At 38.9% G+C, this 21,894-nt stretch overlaps 1 protein-coding gene across 4 annotated transcripts in view; it reads right to left on the reverse strand.

The window, feature by feature from the left end:
- Positions 1-7,894: 7,894 nt before the first annotated feature.
- Positions 7,895-21,894, reverse strand: part of USP46 (ubiquitin specific peptidase 46) — a 66,781-nt gene continuing 52,781 nt past the window's right edge. For 3 of the 4 annotated variants that reach the window (XM_027836543.1, XM_027836544.1, XM_027836546.1), the window contains 3 exons: positions 18,537-18,734; positions 16,736-16,814; positions 11,605-15,001 (listed from right to left, as the gene is read on the reverse strand). In XM_027836543.1, the coding sequence (XP_027692344.1) occupies positions 14,900-15,001; positions 16,736-16,814; positions 18,537-18,734 (379 nt within the window). In that variant the 3' untranslated portion in view covers positions 11,605-14,899. Of the gene's footprint in view, positions 8,006-11,604; positions 15,002-16,735; positions 16,815-18,536; positions 18,735-21,894 lie in introns of those variants that run through there. The other variant, XM_027836545.1, reaches the window with a different exon arrangement.

The raw sequence follows: 21,894 nt of genomic DNA on the forward strand, positions 1-21,894 counted from the left end.
AGGTCAAGCCATTTTGCCTCTGTTTCTACATCTATAAAATAAAGATGATAAGAATACACGGAGGCAGATATGATATAGTTGGAGATTTGGAGACAAAAGACCTGAATCGTGATCCCAGCTTAACTACTTCCTGGCTGTGTGACCACGGGCAAGTCACTTTCCCTCCCTGATTCCTTGCCTCCACATCTTCAAAATGAAGGGGCTGGCCTAAATCAGTAATGTCAAACTCAAATAGCAATGGGGACCGCTATGCTGAAGGGGCCGCATATTGACTCAGAAAACCACATTTTAATGTTATCTGTTTCTACTGAATTTTTATTGTTACAATTTTCCCAATTACATTTCAATCTGGTTCATGTCACACTGAAGAATATTGCTGGAAGCAATATAGTGAGTCTGGCACCTCTGAGGTCCCTTTCAGCTCTCAGTCTATGATCCTTTGTTGTTGTTCAGTTGTTTTAGTCATGTCTGACTCTTCATGACCCCATCTGGGGTTTTCTTGGCAAAGATACTGGAGTGGTTTGTTATTTCCTTCTCCAGCTCATTCTACAAATGAGGAAACTGAGGCAAACAGGGTTAAATGTCCGGGGTCACACAGCTAGTAGGTGTCTGAGGCCGGATTTGAACTCAGGAAGATGAGTCTTCCTGATTCCAAGGCTGGTACTCTATCCACTGTACCACCTAACTGCCTATGATCCTTTCCTATGCTCCTATACTATCCTTTATGACTTCCAGTGTTATTTTGAAAATCAAAAGTTCTGTAAGACATTTTAGAAATGTGATCTACTCTTAGTATTCTGCCACCATCATATACTTATCAAAAAGAAGCATTAAAGTAGGAAAGGGAAAAAAAGATCACTCATAGGGACTCTGGCTGAGATACCATCTGACTTAAGCTTTGCCTTGAGTTTTAAAGAAATTGTCAAGAATCAGTGATAAGAATCAATACCATCACAACCTGGCAACCCCTGAAATGATGTATTCAATGGTTAGTTTCAAAATGCTTAGCTGAAGAGAAGGATGAAATACCAAATGTAATCTTTCAGTTCTAAGCCCACATAAGGAACTTCTTTTTCCAGATCAAAACAAGACAGCTACCACAGGAAGGACTTGGGTATACCACAAATCTCACACTTGGGTAAAAAAAAAAAATCCACTTCACAAGTACACAAGACAGAGGTGCATGGTTAGACAGCAGTTGTTCAGAAAAAAAAAAGATGTGGAAGTTTTAATGTACTGCAATTTCAATATGAGTCAGTAGTATGACAGAGAAGCCTAAAAAGCTAATTGATCTTGGGCTCCATTAAGAGGTCCAGAGATTTCAAGGCTAGGCAGGTGGTAGCCCCACTCTACTCTGCGTGGGTCAGACCTCCCCTGGCTATTGAATTCAATTCTGGGCACCCCATGCTGAGAAGGACATTGATCAACTGCAGAGTGTTCAGAGGAGGGCAATCAGGATGTTGCCTTGAGTCAATGTCATGTAAGAATCCTTTGAAGTAACCTGGCATATTTAGCTTGGGGAAGAGAAGATCCAAGAGGAACATGATAAGGGTCTTCAAGGTCTTTTGAAGGGATGTTATGTGGAGAAAGGATTTGACTTCTGTTATTTGGCTCCAGAGGGCAGAACCAAAACTAATGGTTGGAAGTCTCTAAGAAGCCAATTGAGCCTTGATGCCAACAATTGGAGCTGTCCAAAAGCGGAATGGGATGCCTTGAGAGGTGCCCAGGCCTTGGAAGTCTTCAAGCAGCATCTGGACAACAATTTGTTACGTATATTCAAGTAGGGATTCCTTTTCTGTATAGATTGGATTAGACGGCCAGTAAGTCCCTTCCAACTCTCAAAATTCTGTGACTTAACAATTACAAAATGTGCTGATTCTGTTGACTTTGAGGAGCAGGATAGATTTAATCTCAGAACACTCACTTACTTCAAGTTGTGTCCATTCACTGACACTTACTTTCCTTCCAAAATGTCCAGTGGTCATTTCTTTCAGTGGAGTATTAAAGCACAGTCTTGTAGCCTTCTTTCTCCTTGCTTTCCACCCCCTCCCCCAAAGGAAATTCCAAAGGAAAGGTCAGTGGCCTAATTTATCTCTATTCCAGTTCTCTTTGCCCTGACTTCTATCCTAGTGAATTTTCTCAGCTCTAGGGGCAGGCTGAACTTGAGCCCCTCTCTGCCAGAATGAATTAGGATCTTTGAAGGAAAACTCTGTCTTCTCAATAATAATTCATATTTCTCTAGAGCAGAAGTTCTTGACCTGGGGGTCCACAAACTCATTTTTAAATGACTATCTCAATTTGATTATATTCCTTGGTAAGCCTAGGTATTTTATTTTATACATTTACAAATATTTTATACATTTACAAATATTGTTCTGAACAGGGGTTGAGAGGCTTTACCAATGCCAAAGGGTCCATGATACACATTAAAAAAGAGGTTAAGAACCTCTGGTCTAGAGTGTAAAGGCCTGCGAAGTGCTGTCTTCACTACAACAACCCTGTGAGATAGTGGAAGTCTGTAATTTTTTTTCAATGAACAAATATTTATTTTCTCTACTACTCCAAACTGAAAGAAAAAAAAAACCGAAACCCTTATAACAAATATTTGTAGTTAAACAAAATAAATTTCCACATTGGTCATGTCCAAAAATGCATGTCTCATTCTGCATCTTGATTCCATCACTCCTCTGTCAGGAAATGAGTAGATGTCTTATTTTCCCCATGTTATATGAAGAGGTTTGATAGGGAATCCTTACCAGCTTGATGAAGCTTCAGGAAGATGAGCCTTTATTTGGGACTTTTATTACATCTCTTTACAGAAAATATCTACATGCCTGTTGGTGCTCCCTTGAGAGGGTTAAAATGTCTCCTAGACTTAGATACCTACCAATCTACTGACACTTCATTGAGGAGGAGTAATTAAGTCTCAGCATCCAGAGGCAATTTGACTGACTCAGGCTATTGTAGACTAAAACTAGCCCTTTGCCTGGTCCATAGAAGGGGGTTTTGAGGCAATGGAAATGTTGTGATTGCCCCAGTTGCTCAAAATGGGGTTACTCAGATCCAGGACGAGTGTTGATCACAAACAGCTGGAGACAAAGAGAACTGGAGCAGAAAGAAAGACTTGGACCTCGGTGAATGAGTAGGTGGAGTGGAAAGTGGAGGGGAATGATGGCCTGGGGGGGGATCCAAAGACTCTACTCTGCATGACCTCCCCGTTGGAGCAGTTAATGGCAGTTTAAGAGAATAATAACCAAGACCTCACCCACAGGATGAAAAGGGAGTTTGTCATAGATCCACCCTCTAGGAAAGTCTAGAGCATAGGTTCCCAAAGTGGGTGATATTGCCCCCTGGGGGGCACATGGAATGATCCAGGGGAGTGGTAGTAGCCTCACATGCAATTGGGGGTGTTGAATAAAAATAAGGGGGTGGTGGAGGCATAAGAAAAGAAGATAAGAAAATTTTGAAAAACTGTTCGTATATGTTTTATCTGTTGTATAACAGAGTTAAAGTCATAGTGATTACATTATTTTCCAAATAAACATACAATTAAGTTATACCACCAGTGGTCAAGTCTGCTGACGGGTCTTAACAAACAAGTGTTGGCAAGCGAATGTGTCACACATTGTTGGGAAGTCCAGCATGCATTGGCAGGAATATGTGCATGTAATGACTTGTTTACAATGTGATACTGTATGGTTACATGACACAATATTGCATCATCAAAATTTCAATGCAGGAAAAAACTCACAAATTTACAATAAATTGTTAAATTTAAGATGCATCATTTTTTAAAAAAATTTTTTTGAAATGACACAAATTTCAAAAAACCATTAAAGGACTAAAGAAAGTAGATTTCCAGGGGGTCACTGAGTAATTTTTAAGTTTGGGAACCTCTGGTCTAGAGCCACATAACCAATTTCCTAAATGATTTTCAGGACCTAGTCTTATGGAGAAAGAAGAGTGTGACCATGCCAAGTTCCAGTCCCATAGAGAGAAGAGGACTGAGCCTATGGCCCCAGAGCTTGATGAGCACACACCACAATTAATGAAGAAGATCAAACACCTAGTCTTTATCCATTGCAACTCTTAATGTTCTTTGGACACTGCAGGTCCATGGTAAGGTGACTGCCTCTCTATTAACTCTGGGTTCATTTTCCTTCTTAGAGAATTTCCAGCCTTAGGGTAGTATTATGAGACTGGAAAACTGTATAAAGGTCTCAGGAGTGAATGGGGCTCAGAGGGACAGGAGAGAAGGCTTATATAACTAGGATCATAATTCTTTTAAAAATATTTCAACTTTAAATTTAAAAAAATTATTAGTATCCTTGGTTTTACATTATCTTTATTTCCAAATATGTCCCTCCCCCTTAGAGTATTCCCTTATAACAATGACTAAAAAATAAACAGGAAAAAAAAGGCAGTTCAGCAAAACTAGTAAATACATCAGATGAATCTGACAGTATGTGAAATATTGTGTACCCATAGATTATCCCCACTTTTATGAAGAAATGAGGGAGGTATATTTTCTCAAATTTGGGGGTCCAAGCTTGGTCATTATGATTATATAACATTTGATTTAATTTTACTCTTCTTTCCATTAACATTATTATATTCATTGTGTATACTGCTTTCCAAGTTCTACATCAGTTTATCTACCATGTTTCTTTGAATTCTTCATATTAGTCATTTCTTATGTCACAGTAATATATGTGGAATATATATTACTATATATGTGGAATGAAATTTTAATGCTTGCAGTTAAAGTCTTGCCTTCCTTTTCCTATTCATTCTTCCCTGGCATGGAAAAGCCCCACAGTTTAAGTACATACCCTAGAGTATAGGTTTCCTATGTCATTTGAAATTTCTCCTATAATTTTTGTTCCTTGAATTTTTGTGTGATGCTCTCTGACAACCTGGTATTCAACAAGCATTTTTTAAGCAATGACTAGGTGCCAAGCACTATACTAAGTGATGAGGATACAAAGAAAGGCAAAAACATGGTCCCTGCACTCAAGGAACTCAACATTCTAATAAGGAAAGACAACATGTAAATAACTGTGTACATACAAGATATATGGAGAGTAAATGAGAGATAATCTGAGAAGGAAGTCACTAGAAGTTGGTGTATTGGGAAAGATCTATGTGGAAGGTAGGTTTTGAGCTGAGTCTTAAAGGAAACAAGGGAAGCCAGGAGAAGGAGAGAAGGAGAGGAGAACATTGTTGGTATAAGGGACAGTCAGTGGAAAGGTAGAATCAAGAAACAGAAGGTCATATGCAAAGAGCGACAGGAACACTAATGTAGATATGAGGTGGCAAAGTGTGAGAAGACTGGAAAGGTAAGAATGTGCCAGGTTATGAAGAACTTTAAAAGCTAAATAGAGGATTTTATACTTAATCCTGGAGATAAAAGAAAGCTACTGGAGTTTATTAAGTAGGGGAATAACATAATCAGTCCTGTACTTCAGGAACATCACTTTGACGTTCAAATGAGTGGGACTTGAGATATTTTAGACAGGAGACCCAACAGAAAGCCTGAATGGTCTGGGCATGAGAAGGTGTCGAGGACCAGCACTAGGGTGGAGAACTGAGGATACACACGACAGATGTTCCAAAGGCAGAAATTACAAGACTTGGCAACAGATTGGATATGTAGTGTAATTGTGAGTGAGGAGTCTAAAACGATACTGAGATTGCATGTCTGAATGACTGGTGGAATAGTGGCGCTCCAAAATGTAATAGGGTATTTTTAGATGAGATGAGGGTTTTGGAGGAAAAGATACTGAGTTTTTTTGACAGGTTAAATTTGAGGTGCCTAAGCAAGATCCAATTTGAGATGTTGCAAAAGTAGTTGATGTTGAAGGAATGGAGTTCAGGAGAAGGATGAAGGTTGGATAATAATAAGGTTAACATTTATATAGCACCTACTATGTGCCAGGAACTATACTAAATGCTTTATAAATATTATCTTATTTGATTCTTACAACAACCCTGGGAAGGAGATGCTATTATTATCATCCCAATTTTATTATTGAGGAAACTGAGGCAAACAGAGGTTTATGTGCCCAAGGTCACACAGCCAGTAAATGTCTGAGGCCCCATTGGAACTCAGGTCTTTCTGACTTCAGGTCTGACACTCTATCCATTGTTCCACTAGCTGACTCTTAGCTACCTGTGTCACCTAGCTGGATAGATAGATTCGGGAATTGTTTGCATAGAGATGATGATTGAGCCCATGGGAACTGATGCGGATGCTAAGGGAGATAGTGAGAAGAGGGCCCAGTACAGACCCTTGAAGGACACCCATCGTTGTGGGCATGACTTACAGGGAGACTGAGGAGTAGTCAGAGAGATTAGAATGAGAATGGAGAGGAGTATCCTGAAAACCCAGAAAGGAAAGCCTATATAGAAAAAGAAGGTGGTCAATCAAGTCTGAAGATTGAGAAAAGACCTCTAGATTGGACATTAAAGAGCTCAATAATAAGTTTGGAAAGAGCAGTTGCAGTTAAAGGATGAGGTCAGAATCCACATTGCAGAGGGTTTAGAAAACAAGGAGAGGAGAGAATACGGAAATAGTTTTAATATTTCCTTTTGCTTTTACATCACGTTCATTTCTCCTTAACCAATCTCCACCCCTCCACCCCAACATTGAACCTTTTCTTATAGCCACAGAAACAAAAACCTCCTATATAAAATAAACCAGGATGGCAGCTGCATCTGCCTGTGCATACTGCACCTGAGGGCCATCATCCATCCCTACTTGTCTACCAAGAAGAGGATGGGATACTTCCCTTACAATTCTCTAAGACAAAAGGGATTCATAACAATTCATCAAAAGTCAATTGCTTTTTACTGTTATCAACAGCTTTGGATATTAAGGCCAACAGCGAGATCAAGCCAGAGAAGGACCTCTGGAGGGTTGGGCAGAGCCTTTTGTGAGGATTTATGGGAGGTCATGGATAAAGATTCACAAAGGATGAAAAAGCATCATGCAGGTTGTGATCCAGAAAGGCAGGGGATGAAATCATGTCTGCCTAGACATACCCAACTGTAAATCTAATTGGTAAAGAGCCCAGTTGAGGTCTTAAGGCAATTCAATGTCATCTCTAGAGTCCTGCTTTTGATATACTTGAAACCTTTAATGTCTTTTGGCATGTTGACAGATGCTAAGTATGTTTTGTTGCCTTGGCTTCTCTCAGGGAAGTATTTGGAACCTAGACTCTAGCCCAACTTGTTCATCCTTGGACTTAGCTCTTCCTGCCCATAGATCTACAAAGAGGCTGCAAACAAAATCATTTTAAATAATTCTAATAGTGGAGCAGAAGTATAGAATAGCGAATCAAAAGCTAGCTTGAGTATCTGAAAGATCTGGGTGCATATATTGCCCGAAGTGCATAGTAGCTGTATGGCCTTGGACAAGTCACTTAACTTTTCAAGAAAATTTGCAAATTTTTTTTTGGTAGAAGGACCTTACCAGGAAGCATAATTTCAACCTCCATTAGAGGTCATTTCTCCCTTTCCACTTTTAACCCCTCAAATCTTAGACTGGAAACAACCCATTGGGACCAGGTTCAATCTAATCCCCTGATACTAAGTTCATAATGGCTCACTTTTCATCTACTGTGGTTGCATTCAGTGTTTCTCAGTCACAAAGGTTTCCTGAGGCAAGGTCAGACAAAGGGCTATAGGAATAATGGAAGGTAGTGGATCATAACACTCACCTTGCCTTAAACATACAGATAACACTAGATACTGAGTTTTTTTGACAGGTTAAATTTGAGGTGCCTAAGCAAGATCCAAGAAAACAGTGGCTCCAGTTACTGAAATATTTCCCTTCCAAAAAAAAATAATAATAAAATGCAAAACCAAGGAAACATCACCTTATTCTTTCCCTTTATTCCTGTTCACACAGATGAGGCTCTGGGTTCAAATCTCTGCTCTGCCTTTAATTATCTGCATGCCTTTGGACAACTCACTCCACCTCTCTGGGGCTCAGTCTCTTCTTCTGTAAAATGAAAGGATTGGATTAGATGAGCTCCAAGATTCCTTCCAGACCTAAGTCTATGGCACTTTAATGTGCATCCCCAGCTTTTCCCAAATAATGCCCCTTAGAACCTGGCTTTTCCAGGTTCTTTCATAGACGGTCACACCATGTTCCAGCCAAACAGGCCCACTTACTGTTTTTACTGTCATAATCCTTGCCTTTGCAGGCTCCCCATGCTTGGAATGGCCTCCCTCCTTACCTCTGCCTCTTAGAATCCCATTTTATTCAGCCCTCAGCTCAAGACACCCCTACCAGAAGCTTAACTGTTCTCTTTCTCCCTCAGATGATCATGTACATAATTATCTGTTTATGTGTTCTTTGAAAATGCACCCCACCCCCACTCCCATCCCCAATGGAATATAAGGTCCTAGAGGACAGTGACTGATTTTAATTTTACCTTTGTATTCCCAGCACCTGGCATAGCATCTTGCACATAGTATGGGCTTAAAATACATGTTTGTTGTATTGGCTGGAAGAACAATATCCTTATGAAAGCAGATATGGCCTGCAGCTGCCAAATCTTGAGCACCGTAATCCCTCTAAACTCACTTTTTTCAGGTTGAGCTAATTGTAATCCAGAACTTGAAAAGTGTGCCCCGTATTTGTTAGGGTTCTAGTATTGACCCAAAATAGTAGTGTACAAATAATTCTAGATTATGCCTGGAAAAGGAGGTGGCCAGGTCACACGGCAAGAGGAAGGCACAGCAGATAGGCAGCTCCTGTCTGTGTGGGTGTCCACATGATGCCAGGAAACTGAGAGGAAAGCTCTAGCACGTTGGCTGACTCCTTGGGGCATATTTACCAGAGGACATGGACAAGTAACAGAATAAGAAGACAAGGGGAGGTTGTGATCTGCACTGTCAGAGACTCCGTATTAATGAGAGCACAGGTCTATTGAAGTATGATGTTTTAAAAATGTACAGGAAGTAGGCATGAACTCTGTTGTTTGTTGTTCAGTCATTTCAGTCGGGTCTGACTCTATGACCCCATTTGGGACTTTCTTGGCAAAAATACTGGAGTGGCTTGCCATTTCCTTCTCCAGCTCATTTCACAAATGAGGAAACTGAGGCAGAGTTAAGGGACTTGCCCAGGGTCACACAGCTGTAAGTGTCTGAGGCTGGATTTGAACCCAGGAAGATGGTTAGCTGCACCAAGCACAAAATTAGGAATCCTTTAAAAAAAAAAAAAGGCCCAGTGTCTAGAGTCTCATATCCAAAATGCAGCTGGGAACGTTTTGGGAGAGAACTGAGTTTGAATGTTTCCTCTGTGTGACCATGGGTAAGTCCCTTAACTCTTCCCCTATTCGAAGGGGAAGGTATACATTTTCTTTTCTTTTTTGTGTGAGGCAATTGGGGTTAAGTGACTTGCCCAGAGTCACACAGCTAGTGAGTGTTATTTATGCGTCTGAGGCCCGCATTTGAACTCAGGTCCTCCTGACTCCAGCGCTAGTGCTCTATCTACTGTGCCACCTAGCTGCCTCAAAGGTATACATTTTCAAGCATGCCCAATGTGAGAATTTGTTTTGCTAGACTGTGCATTTTTTATAAGGATTTTATTTAAAAATTTTTTTCCACTGGGGAAACAGAGTAAAATGCATGTAAAAAACATTTAAAAAGAAAGTTTAAAGAAAGTCGCTGTCAAAATTTCCTCAAAGACTAATAATAATAGTAACTACCTCACAGGGCTGTTAGGATGATCAGACTGGCTAATGTATGTAATGTGTTTTGGAAACTTTAAAGCACTATATAATTATCAACTTGGCATAGTAGAGTAAGCATCAGACACGGAGCCTGGAGACCCCATCCAAATCCCATCCTCAGACTCTTACTAGCTGTGCAACCATGGACAACTCACAGCCCCTCGTTAACTTATGTTTCCCAAGTTATAAAACAGGGATACTCTACTCCTAAGCACCTCCTAGGTAGTAAGTACTTCAACGAAAATGTTTGGCAAATCTTAAATGTTGAGTTTATTTCATTTTCTTGTATGAGGGGTCCACAGTGAAATCACACAGATAAAGATGGAGTGGAAGGCAGCTCTCTATATTTTAGGCTCAATCTCTCCATCCACATAGAACCTTTAGGAACAAGCATTTATATAGTGCCTACTCTGCACCAGACACTGTGCTACATGCTTTACAAATATTATCTCATTTAATCCTCACAAACCCGAGAGGCAAGTCCTATTATTATTATCCCAATTTTATAGTTGAGGAAATTGAGGCAGCAGTTAAGTGACTTGACCAGGGTCACATAGCCAGAAAGACTAGATTTGAACTCTGGTCTTTCTGACCCCAGGACCAGTGTTCTACGCATTCAATACTTGGCTGCTTGTGGAAAAGGTTACAGTGCAATTTTGTTCTCTTAAGACGGGTATGTCCTGAGGTTGGTGACTACACTAGGTATACTCCTCAGTACCAAGGGGTAGGCAACAGGCCATGAGAAACATCTGCTGGTATTTATCAAATAGGATGAGCCTTTTCTCAAGCTTCTTCAGTTACAGTGCACAAGCAACAGATCTCAGGATAATTTGGGAGTGGAGTAGAGAGGGCCAGGGGTAACTGGAACAAACACACATTGGGAATTTTCTAGTCTAGTTTCTGATATATCCATTGAAGAATTCCCAAACATACCCTCTTCAGTAAGATCTGGTCTGATATTATAACCTAAAGCACAAGCTTAGATCTGCCATAAGCCCATAGGACATAATTATTTCCAAAAGCCAATTTTCAAAAGAAATGTACCATTCTATTTCAGAAAGGTACATTATAAAATCACTTTGCATAAGAAAATCAAAGTAGATCCCCAGCTGTGCAGTTATTTTCGGCCCTTCATTGCCAGCTCTCGACTATTCTCTCCTTATTTTGTTAACTCAACATGTTGTTCAATAGACTTTGGTTACAGGTTAGCGTTGATCTTTTTTGTGTTTAAAAAAAAAAAAAAAGCAGCTGTCTCCTGGAACAATGTATCAGTACTAATAAGAACAGAGCCGTTACTGGGAAATAAAAATGATCCAAACTTTCTTCAAATTCCAACCATTTCAAGATCAAATTATGAATGATAACTTGTCCATGTTACCTGTCACTTCCTTTCTTTCACACTACCATGTCTCAAAGTGTGCATGCAGAACATTAACCAACATAATTCTCTATGGAGAGAATTTCCATTTATTTATTTATTATTATTATTATTATTTTTTTTTTTTGCAAACTCCATTTTAGAGGCAAGGGGTTAAACTGATTGAATTTTCACACAATTGAAATTATTGCTTAAAGTGCTTGGGTTGGTTACATTTTAAAAAATGAAAGTACAGATTATTTCAAATTAAAACTATAGGTATTAGCAACACAAATGGAAACTACATGGATACAGCAAATACTTCAGTTATGCAGAAACTGGAGGCAGAAATAAATTAATATAACACTGGAAAACAATTTACTAACGTAAATTGAGCAAGAAAAAATATACCTATTTTTCCCTGACCCACATCATTTACAAGGGCAAATTATTCATAATGGCGCCTATGAACACCTTGACTATGTAGCAAACAAGGGCAAAACATTGAGTGCATGATATTTAATTTCACACGAATATACAAAGTTGAACAAAAAGTAATGTTTGAAGATAAAATCCATCGGTGGCAAAATGTAAGAATCCATGTATCTAAAATAAGCCCTAAACCTCAGTTAGAACTTGATTCACCATTATGCAGCTCCACAAAATTAAATGTATAGGGAACGTTTCTATCATTTTTCCCACCTTATCTTCAGCTGCCTCAGTCTAGCAAGCCCCAAAAGGTACAGGCTTCATTTTCAGACACACCTTCCGCTGGTATTGTTCCTCACCCCTCCTTCATTTCAGTTGCATTGAATAGCATCTCAAAATGAGGAATGTCTCGAGCAGAGCAAGACCAGAAGCTAATTGTCTCCCTATCAAAGTGCATTCTAAAATGTATCTTCCTATACAATCTCGTCGTGAACTCCACCACATTCTAACTTTTAACTAGGAAGTGATGAAATCAAAAGATTTCTTTTCTCCTTCATCAAGGTAAGATACAGCAGCTCATTTTAAAATATACAACCAATAAGAACAATGCTGCAAAGAAATTTCTGCAAGGGCCCAGCAAGCCAAACCCAGACATAGATGAAAGCCACAGACTTGCACTGAGCCTCTGAACTCTGAATTTTTTAAGAGGTTTTTAAGATGGGCTTGCTTGTTTTGTACCATCCTCAGGCTCTCTAATAACGGGAAGAATAAAGAAAAAAATCCACTTGGGTGATGTCATTTTAAATATAGTGAAAAGGCTTTAAAAAAAAGATTATAGCTGATCTCTTTATTACTAATGGAGGAGAAATGAAGGGGTGGGTGGGAAGGGAGGAGTGAGCAGACACAGACCTAAAATAAAGTAAATGCTGATCAAATTTTGATAGTGGGCAAGTTACACTAGTTCCCAACCATTTACTTGCACTAGCCCACACGTCTCTCTAATACCTTCCAAAATACCTTCTTACAAATACCAGAAATCTGTTCATAAACTCTACATTTTCCTTTTTTTTTTTTGCATGAAAAAAATAAACTATCATAGTAAAAGTCATTGGGAAAAGCTGTTTGTAACCTCATAAAAGGTTAGACTGTAACCCTGGTTCAGCATTTAAATATTGCTTCACTCATCATATCTTAATTCTTTACCAGTTTATAAACCTCTTCCTAGTAAATTAAAATCTATTTTAAAACAATTTTAATAATTTCTCTCACCAAAGTTATCATTCAGTCTCCCAGCTCTGATTGTTTAAGGTATAGGTTCACTATACATTTCTTTAGCTTTGCAATCTACAGCCAAGCATCTGGGGTACATTAAGCACAGACATTCTCTCTCCATTAGTCACTTTCAGTCTGGAAAGTGCACTCACAATCAGAGACCAAGATTCACCTGCCAAGCAAGTGATTGCTGCATAACTTTAATGGAAAAAAAAAGCGAGGCATGAATATTCAAAAATAGGAATTTGCCTCTAAACAAGGTAAGGCATTTTTTTACTCTCACCAAGGAAGGGGAAAATCACCTTGTTTTTGTCTTCTGATGGAAAATTGAACATTTCACCTTTAGCATGACAAAATGAAGCATGTGGGACTACTGAGTCGTGTTCTGAGTAATAAACAGTTCAAGGTATTTCAAAGATAAGAAATCCAGTTTCTCTCTGGTTAAAGTGCTATACTCCTTATGATACAAAATGGCGGCTCACCTTTCCAATTCCATTTAGAACCATATCATACCAAAGGCTTACAAATTCATGGATCATAAGGTACAAAATAATATCACATTCACAGTAGATTATAACATACAGAAGTTAAGTGACTTCCTCAACAGAAGCAGAAATCCAAAACGAGAATTTCAAACAATCTTTGCTAAGAGGGTTGGGGGAGGGGAGGAAGGGAGGGGATGGAGAAAAAAGGAAAAGACAAAACCAGCTAAGGACAGAAAGGCAGTCAACCCTTGTAATGAAAAGTACTGAACTGTCAAATATTCTAATAAATATATATATATATATAAAATAAAACAATGAAAATAAGTAAAAGTAAATATATGTGAGATGAGGTTCTTTCTTAGAAATCTGTCTTGTCTAACAGCCTAAGGGCTGATTGAACCCAAGAAAATGTCCACCACTTAGTTCACTTTTCCTCCTTCTATTGCCCTACTTACACTTCCTTGGACTTTGCCTCCTTCCTACTTAGATATTTCCAGTATTCCCCCTAGGGAATAGTTCTTTATTAGCCCTGACACTTGCCAGGGCTTCAGTAAACTAAGTGAAAAATAAAAATTACTAACAGTCACATAATGTGACTGAATAGCTGTAAAAATGTGATTCCCTGTTTAGTCCCATGACATAAGGATGATGCAGGTACTAAATGATTTGGGGGAGCGGGGCAAGGTTTTTATTTTTTAAATTCCCACTACCGTAGGAAGTATTGAAGGATTAGCTAAAAAGTCACCCTGAAGATTAGTAGGGCCAGATACTACCCACAGGGCCTGATAAGAGAAAATTTTGGTGGTACTGAAACTTCATTAAGTATATTTAAGATAAAGACCTTCCCATTGTCCAGAAACTTCTCTCCTGTTTCTTCCTCTTTCTTTCACCTACCCTTAATGCCATACCTTGTTGGGCCCTTGAACTTTAATGGCTGGTTCCAATGCCCAAAGGGCTAACACTAACTTCACCATAATAAGCTCTATATCTCACTCCCCTACTTTGAGGCTATTTTTAGTATTGAGGTTACTCACTTCTAAAAGTTTTTCAACTTAAAGCTATAGTTTCAGCCCTGGAGGGGCACAAAATCTATCCAATTCTTTAAACCTACTCTATAGAAAACTTGGCTTATGGGCTAAAAATGGAGAGCAATAGAGCCTCTGAGTTACACAATTAAGAGGAATGCATTGTAAGTTGACCCCTGAAGCCATTTACAAAGTTCAGTAAAAAGCCCCAAAAGAGAACATGATCATTTGTAGAAAACATTACTCTAGTTCACTGGGAGGCAGCAGATGGCATAGTATATACTCAATCCTAGAAATCTGTAAATGTTATTCATGTAAATCTTACTACAATTGGATAACATTTAATTCTATCTCTGACTGAAATAAAACCAAAAGTGCTGCATATCAAAATGGCAGGGGCAGGGGGTGGGGGGGAAGCCAGGAGAAGGAGGAGGAAGGGGACAACAGCCTAACACAGTTAGACTATTTAGGCTCAGGGTATGTCACTGGTGGGCCATTAAGAAGGAAGGTGATTGATCTGCGGAGAAGCCAGGTCATAGTGGGCTTGATTCCATTTTCCCACTTAAAGCAGTTCTACAGTTCTTCAAGTCATTCTCTTGATTGATAGAATAAAATATATCCAGACTCAGAATTTTTTGATATATCTGATGTCAGGCCATAGAACTCTTCAATAGCTTGAGCATCTATTTTCTTTGGGTGGAATGAAGGGGAGATAGGAGAGAGAGAAAAAAAAATTAAAATGAACACAACTGTTCACGATGTTAATTGGAAGAAGAAAAATAATACAAACATATTACAAACAAATTATACATTATAAGGTAAAAACATCTATCACTATTTTATACATCATAAGGTAAAAACATCTATCATTACTTGCCAAGGCGTACTTAGAAAATCTTAACAGTGAATGGATGATTTATCAGTTTAGATAAAGATTAACTGCAATTAACTTGACTATTTCTTTTTTTATTTCTTTTTTTTAACTTGACTACTTCTTTCTATAAAAGAGATAAAGAAGCAACTCATAAAGCCAGAATCCAATCCAATATTCTAAGTTTTTCTAATAGTAAAAAAAAAGGGGGCAGGGGGGTTGGAATAGAGAGCAGCATTAACTCTTTCTGATTACCAGGGATCCATTTAATGCCCTGAAGAATAATCTAATAAAACGGTCCCCTAGTAATCTCAAATTTAATGTGTCCCTCAAGCATGGAATTTACTCCTATTAACCCCTTACTGCAAAATCATTACACAGAAAATGTCTCTATAACAACAACAACAACAAAAGCTCTGACGGTCCCAGCCGATTGTCCATTTAACTTAAGAAATAATTAATACAATGAAATTCTAGTACATGAAAAACAGTTTGGACAGACCTTTGAAGTTTAAGGGAATTTGAATTGTACCAGAGTGCATTTTGTCCTACTTAAGAATACCATGTAGACTGCTCATGTCCATAGCCAATTAGTACAGTCGACTGTATAGTACTAATGAGGTCAAGATCACGAGCTGGATCAAAGCTCAGGTCAGTTAGCTTTATTTGGTTTCTTTGCTGCAGACAGTAGTCCTAACCCTTGTTAACTGTTCTGAAAATCTGTCCCCCTTGGTCTAAAATAGATTCTAGGTGAGGGGATATTAAGGTATCAGCAGAAATCCATCAGTACTATTGGAAAAATGAGTGAAAGTGAATGTCCCACCCAATGGTGCCAGGGCCATTAGCATCAGCTCATTAAGAGATTGTTCATTCATCAAATTATTTCCACCGACATTTTCTGCTACGGCTATGCAACAACGATGCTAAAAAGCGGAAAATTATCCTCATGTTATGAGCATTCCCTAATAAACCTGTTATAAAAAGCACTTTTAGGAGTTAAACTTTATTATTGCCTCTTCAAACTTCTATTTGTTCAGTGTTTTCATTAATGTGTTGTCCTCTAAGAAGTTTCAAGGAGTTAAGTCCTATCTCCCAACTTGATCAGGGTGAGAACCAAGTCCCATCCTCTTTTTCTGTTGCTTATGGTACCCAGCAGTGTGCTTGTTGGACACAGCAGTCACTCAATGAATGCTTGCTGAACGTTCACCATTTATTGCAATAACCAAGGATTGCAAAGACTATTTGAATCTCAAACTTCTGTCCTGAATTGCAAATATAAAATTTGGGGACACTCGATTTGAAAGCCAAATGTTCTTAACTGTCAGATTCTTTACATAGAAAGAGAGGCAGAGAAGACAAAGACAAAGAGAGAGAGAAGGAGAGAGAGCACTGAGGGGGAAAGAGGGAGGAGAGAGAGAGAGAGAGAGACAGAGAGACCGAGAAAGAGAGAGAGAGAGAGAAAGAGAGAGAGAGAGCGAGCCCTACATAAAGAGACAGAAAAAGATATAAAGAGAGAAAACCTCTTCACTACCATTCACAGTCTTCATACTGACCTCTACAATGTCATCATCAAATAGGAGCCAGAAGCCATGACTCTTCACGATAGTAATATAATGCCCGCGATTAGGTCCACTGAAAAGAAAATCACAAAGAATTAGCTGTGATTGGAAGAACATTTTTCCTGTCTCATGCTTCTATTTCTTTATGACTATTATATGCTTTTATGGGATTTGTGCAAGTGAAAAGCCTTGATTTAATTTTAGATGCACTGTCTAAACTGGAAAGCTCCATTTCCCCTGGGGTTTGTTCAAAATCACATGAGATTATGCATGTCCAAGGAGAGCACAATGAGGTTTAGGGGTCCTCTCTGATGTCTTCAAAAGACCATTAATGTTAATGACATTATCTTTAGAGAATTAGCAATCCAGCTGACCCCTGGAGCCACCTATACTGAAAGCACTGGCCAAGGACAATTCCTTAGGAATTTATGAAGTTTCCAAAAACTTAGATTTAGTGAAAAATGGAGTAACTGGTACAGAACTTTATGGTGTGACTCTTAAGATGAAGCTGTCATTACTACTTCTTCAAATAGTACCTTGAATACTGTGGTGATAAAAGTCCAAATTTGGTGTTTTCAGTATTACAGAATCCCTGGGTTGATAGAAACTTCAAAAATCACCTAGTAATGCTGACGAAAATACACCTCAAAAACACAAACGGATCGCTTCCACTTTATGCTGTTTGTTGTGTTCCTTCCAGTTTTGTCTATAAATGCTCTCTATATTATCTGACTCAGCTGGATCTCTTCCAAACTCTCCAATAGGCTCATCATCCATCAACTACTTTTTCACTGATTTGTGAGGTTATAATGCTCATAGTCTTCTGTTGTCCTCCTCTGTAATGGTCTACAGATGAGAACTCTATACCAGAGGTTGTTAACTATTTTGGATTATGGACCCCTCTGCCAGTCTGGTGAAACCTAATAATACACTGTGATCTCCTGCCTACATTCATACTTGACGGAAAATGCTGATTAGAGGTTAGTGAAAATAAAGACAATTTTTTTTTTCCCATTCAAGTTTACGAGCTCCCTGAAACTGGCTTCATGGACTCCAAGTGAAGAATTTCTCCTCTAAACCATTAATGTCCTCTGGTGTCGTGTCTCTCTGCCTGGCAAGCACATACAGTGTCTGCCAGCCAAGGATGTATCTGAACTCTTTTGGGCCACTTGTAATGACAATTTTCCTTTGTTTCAAGTTTTCTCTCCATCTTTCCATTTAGTCGCAATTTCTTTGTGTCTTCTGTTTTCATTTATAGTGAGAATGTAAATATAGATAGAGTTTACATCTTTCAGTAGCATGTCAATATACCATTTCCTGGACAAGTCACACGTGAAAAGGTTCACAATTAAATTTAATTTGCATTAATTCATTGTATTAATTGTTTGCAAATGCTCTAAAAACTGAGATTCTCGCACTCCCTGGTGAGTCCATCAGAAACTACCATGTAATATATGGCATATTTTAAAGAAAATTTTGGCATATACTTTTCTCAAAGGAAATGAGCTAAATCAAAATTGTCCCAAATGAGAAAAATAATTAAGTGGATTAATATTTTTAATTTTTCTAGATTTTCGTTATCCGGAAGAATAAAAATGTACTTGCCCATTGAGCTTACTTGGTGGAACAAGCCTTTTACAATCTGGTGGCCTTCTGAAAATAGGTACTAACCTTTCCTATATAGGTCAGTGGTTTTCTTCAAGTTCCACTCCGAATTTCCCTAGATTACGGATATTTAACAGCCTTTCAAAACATGAGTAATGACCAGGGGAGGTACAAAGATTCTGCCCTTTACCTGCCACAGTGAACTACTACAGCCACCAAGTCATACATGCGGTCCAGATTCACGGCATCACTGGATGTATTGAACAGACGTAGCTCCAGCGGGAAAACCACACGGTAGGAGAGCTTGGTATATCTGTGGAGTTGTTCCATATATTTGAACCTCTTAAGATGTAATGCCAGGATCATTGGAAGTTTTTTTACTCTCATCCTAGAAAGTCATAAATAAGCTGTCAGTCAAGCCTTATACTTTCTTGAGAAAAAAAAGAGCACATTCTGTTTTCTGTATTCTGTATTGGCTCATGGAGGGCAGCCACGGCCCTGGGTAATCTAAACAGCAGGTACTAAAACAAAAATTTTATAAACTATTACCTCACTTATCTACTAGATCTATAAGAGGAGATAACGTCTGTAATGACTAATACCTCACTTATCTGCTAGATATCATCTTACACAGTAACCTCAACTATCCAGAACACGACTGAAAAGATCTCTGAGCAGCCAAAATGGTTGGCACAAATCTGTTCCCTATATACAATGCACATCCTTAATAAACAAAAGCAGCCCAAGACTCAGGTCTAACAAACTTGGTTATCTGGTTTCTCCGCCCACAACAGATTAGAATCATCAAATTAAAGGGGAGAGTCATGTGCCTTGCTCTAGAGGAGACACGGCTAAGATGCCAAAGCTTAGAGCTGGAAGCGTTCTTAGAGGCCACCCAGCTTAGACTCTATCTTGCAGATGAGGAAACTGAGGCCCAGAGAGGCGAGGTGACATGACTGGTCACACAAGTAGTAAGTAACAAAACCCAGGCCCTCTGATTGCAAATGCAGGTTTCTTTTTACACTCAAGGCTTCCCTCCTTGAGGCAGGGGAAGAAAGAGTGAGAGAAAGAAGAAGGCTCCGACTATCTCACATCAATTGTACCTCTCCCTATAATAATAGCCATTGCGAGCTTCCCTTTACTGAAGTCTTAGTATACATTCTGGTGGCAATATCAGTGACGAAAACAGAAGCCAGCCTAACAGGTAGAGTGCACCTTGTTTCCACCCTAGAGTTAATAAGAGGGTTCACAGATAGGCCTCTGCCATGGGCTAGTCTTGCATCATGGTGTGGAACAGAATTCCTTCAGTGTGGGGAGGGCAGGCCTGATCACCTTGTCCCTTTGCTTTCAACTTGAATCTTCCATTTAATTCAGCTACTCTCAACCAAGCATCCTCAGTTCAATGGCAAGATGTGATAGCCAATAGGGAAGAGACAGGAAAATTATAAAAAGCAGAAATGAGAACCTAGCTCCTGAGGGCATTATATTATTATAGCAGAGTGGGCAGGGACTCAAAATAACAGAGATGGGGAAACCATAAAAATTCCATTCTAACTCTTCCATTTAACTGAAGTGGAAATAAGTTCAGTAAACCAATCCTGATTCCCAGTCTAGTCCTCAAGTACTATAATAATGGACACTCATAATGACACCCCTGGAATTATCAAAGTGAGGGCAAATTATGTTCTGTAAATGCTATTTAAAGAATGGAGCACTATATGACACTTTTAAATAAGTAGCATGAAAGGGTTAAAATGAAACTTTTTATGCTATGCTAGGAGTATCTTCAGATTTCTACAAAACTGATGTGTGTCATTCTCTAGAAATATTAGATGAGTGAGGTGCTACTGATTTTGGTTTGTGCTCATAAAATTTTAGAGCTAGAAGAAACCAAGGAGATCACTTAGTTCAGTCTCCGCATTATATAAACAAGGAAACAGGCCCAAAAAGATATTAGGTGACTTGTTCACAATCACATAATTCATTAACAACCAAGCTCGGATTAGAACCCAGGCCTCCGGACTACTCTTCCAACACCACTACTCCAAAGCCCATGCTAGGCTTCCTCTACTACACACCTCAGCAGAATTTACTTCCTGAGTTATTTACTTAGTAATAAAACTAAAATTCACTTGTGTGTTCAAGTAACCCACCAACTAAAGGTTCTGTGGATGAACCAGAATTATGTTACATGGAGGGGGAAACCGAGACAGGGGTCCCAAATGTGCCAAGGTAAAACTAGTTTGGATAAGCCAGGCATGAGTGACATCTTCACCTGTCATAGTAAAAAAAAAGTGGAAAGTTCAGAAAATTTTCTAAATCATTCAGTTAAAAATCTCTTATTTCTCAGTTTTTATTCTACTTCATGTACTTCAATACTGTCTTACTGGGTCTCCTCTGCTGGACCAACATCCATCCTTCTCCCATCCATTAAGTGAGTGTGTCCCAAGCCTTAGTTCTGGGCCCTCTTCTCTTTTTTCTCTATATCCTCTTGGTGACTTCATGATCTCCCATGAGTTCAACTAATTGGTACATAAGATTTGTGATGTAAATGATGATCCAGAAAGGAAGACTGAGTAGAACTGGTCATACAGGTGGGAGAGAACAGTATAATGAAAACCAAAAGAAAAAAGAGCATCCAGTATTGAGTGGTCAACAGTGTGAAACAGGATGAGGAGTGAGAAAAAAGCCACTGAATTTGGCAATGAAGGGATTATTAGTAACCTTAGAAAGAAGAGCATTAGACAAGTAGCGGGATTCAAAGCTAGTTTGCAAGGGCATGAAAGGTAAAGAGGAGAGACTACTGATAAAAGACAGTTTGGGCCTGACATCAAAATATTTCTCATTTCTCACTTAACAACCTAATACATTTTCTTAAGAGAAGAGGAGATAATGTCTGTAAAAAGTCTTCCTCTTATGCCTCATCAGACTATGGAAGAGAACTGCCAGAAGAGTCTACAAAGCTGGAAAGGTTTCAAATACAAGTTCAGTTAAAGAACTGTACATTGCTATCCAAGGTCTAGTCTAGATAAGTTTGCAGAGGTTCATCACCAGGTGGGCAGCAGGGTCATGAATGTTCAGGTAACCACTCTCAAGTACTGTCTACTAAGTTACAGAGGACTTCCAATCTGCATTATTGGAAGAAATACCCACATTCATAAAATCCCAGATTCCTGAAGTATTCAGGTATAAGGAGAAGGTATGGGAAAAGTTCTTGGGTACTAATGATTGAGAGAACAGAGTAGTTATTTTCATTTTAAAGAAATGGCTTGACAGGTCATGTTAGAAAGGATTTTAGCTGACTACAGGTTCAATTAATGTACAACATGGTGGCAGCCTCTCTGACCACAGCAAGGCTCATCTTCTGACATCAGACACAGACTCGCTGGCCTTATACTCAAAGCCCGTCAAGCTTTTTAGAACATGCCAGTTCTCAAGGTCACCTCCAAGCTATGATGAGGGTTTCAGAGTAGGACTTTAATGATCTTACTCAACATTACAGATAGTTTCCTGAATAAGAGGTATGATAGTCTAATTGCTCAAACCAC

This window comes from Vombatus ursinus, unplaced genomic scaffold, assembly GCF_900497805.2.
Source record: "Vombatus ursinus unplaced genomic scaffold, bare-nosed wombat genome assembly UNPS02014818.1, whole genome shotgun sequence".
NCBI classification, from domain to species: domain Eukaryota; kingdom Metazoa; phylum Chordata; class Mammalia; order Diprotodontia; family Vombatidae; genus Vombatus; species Vombatus ursinus.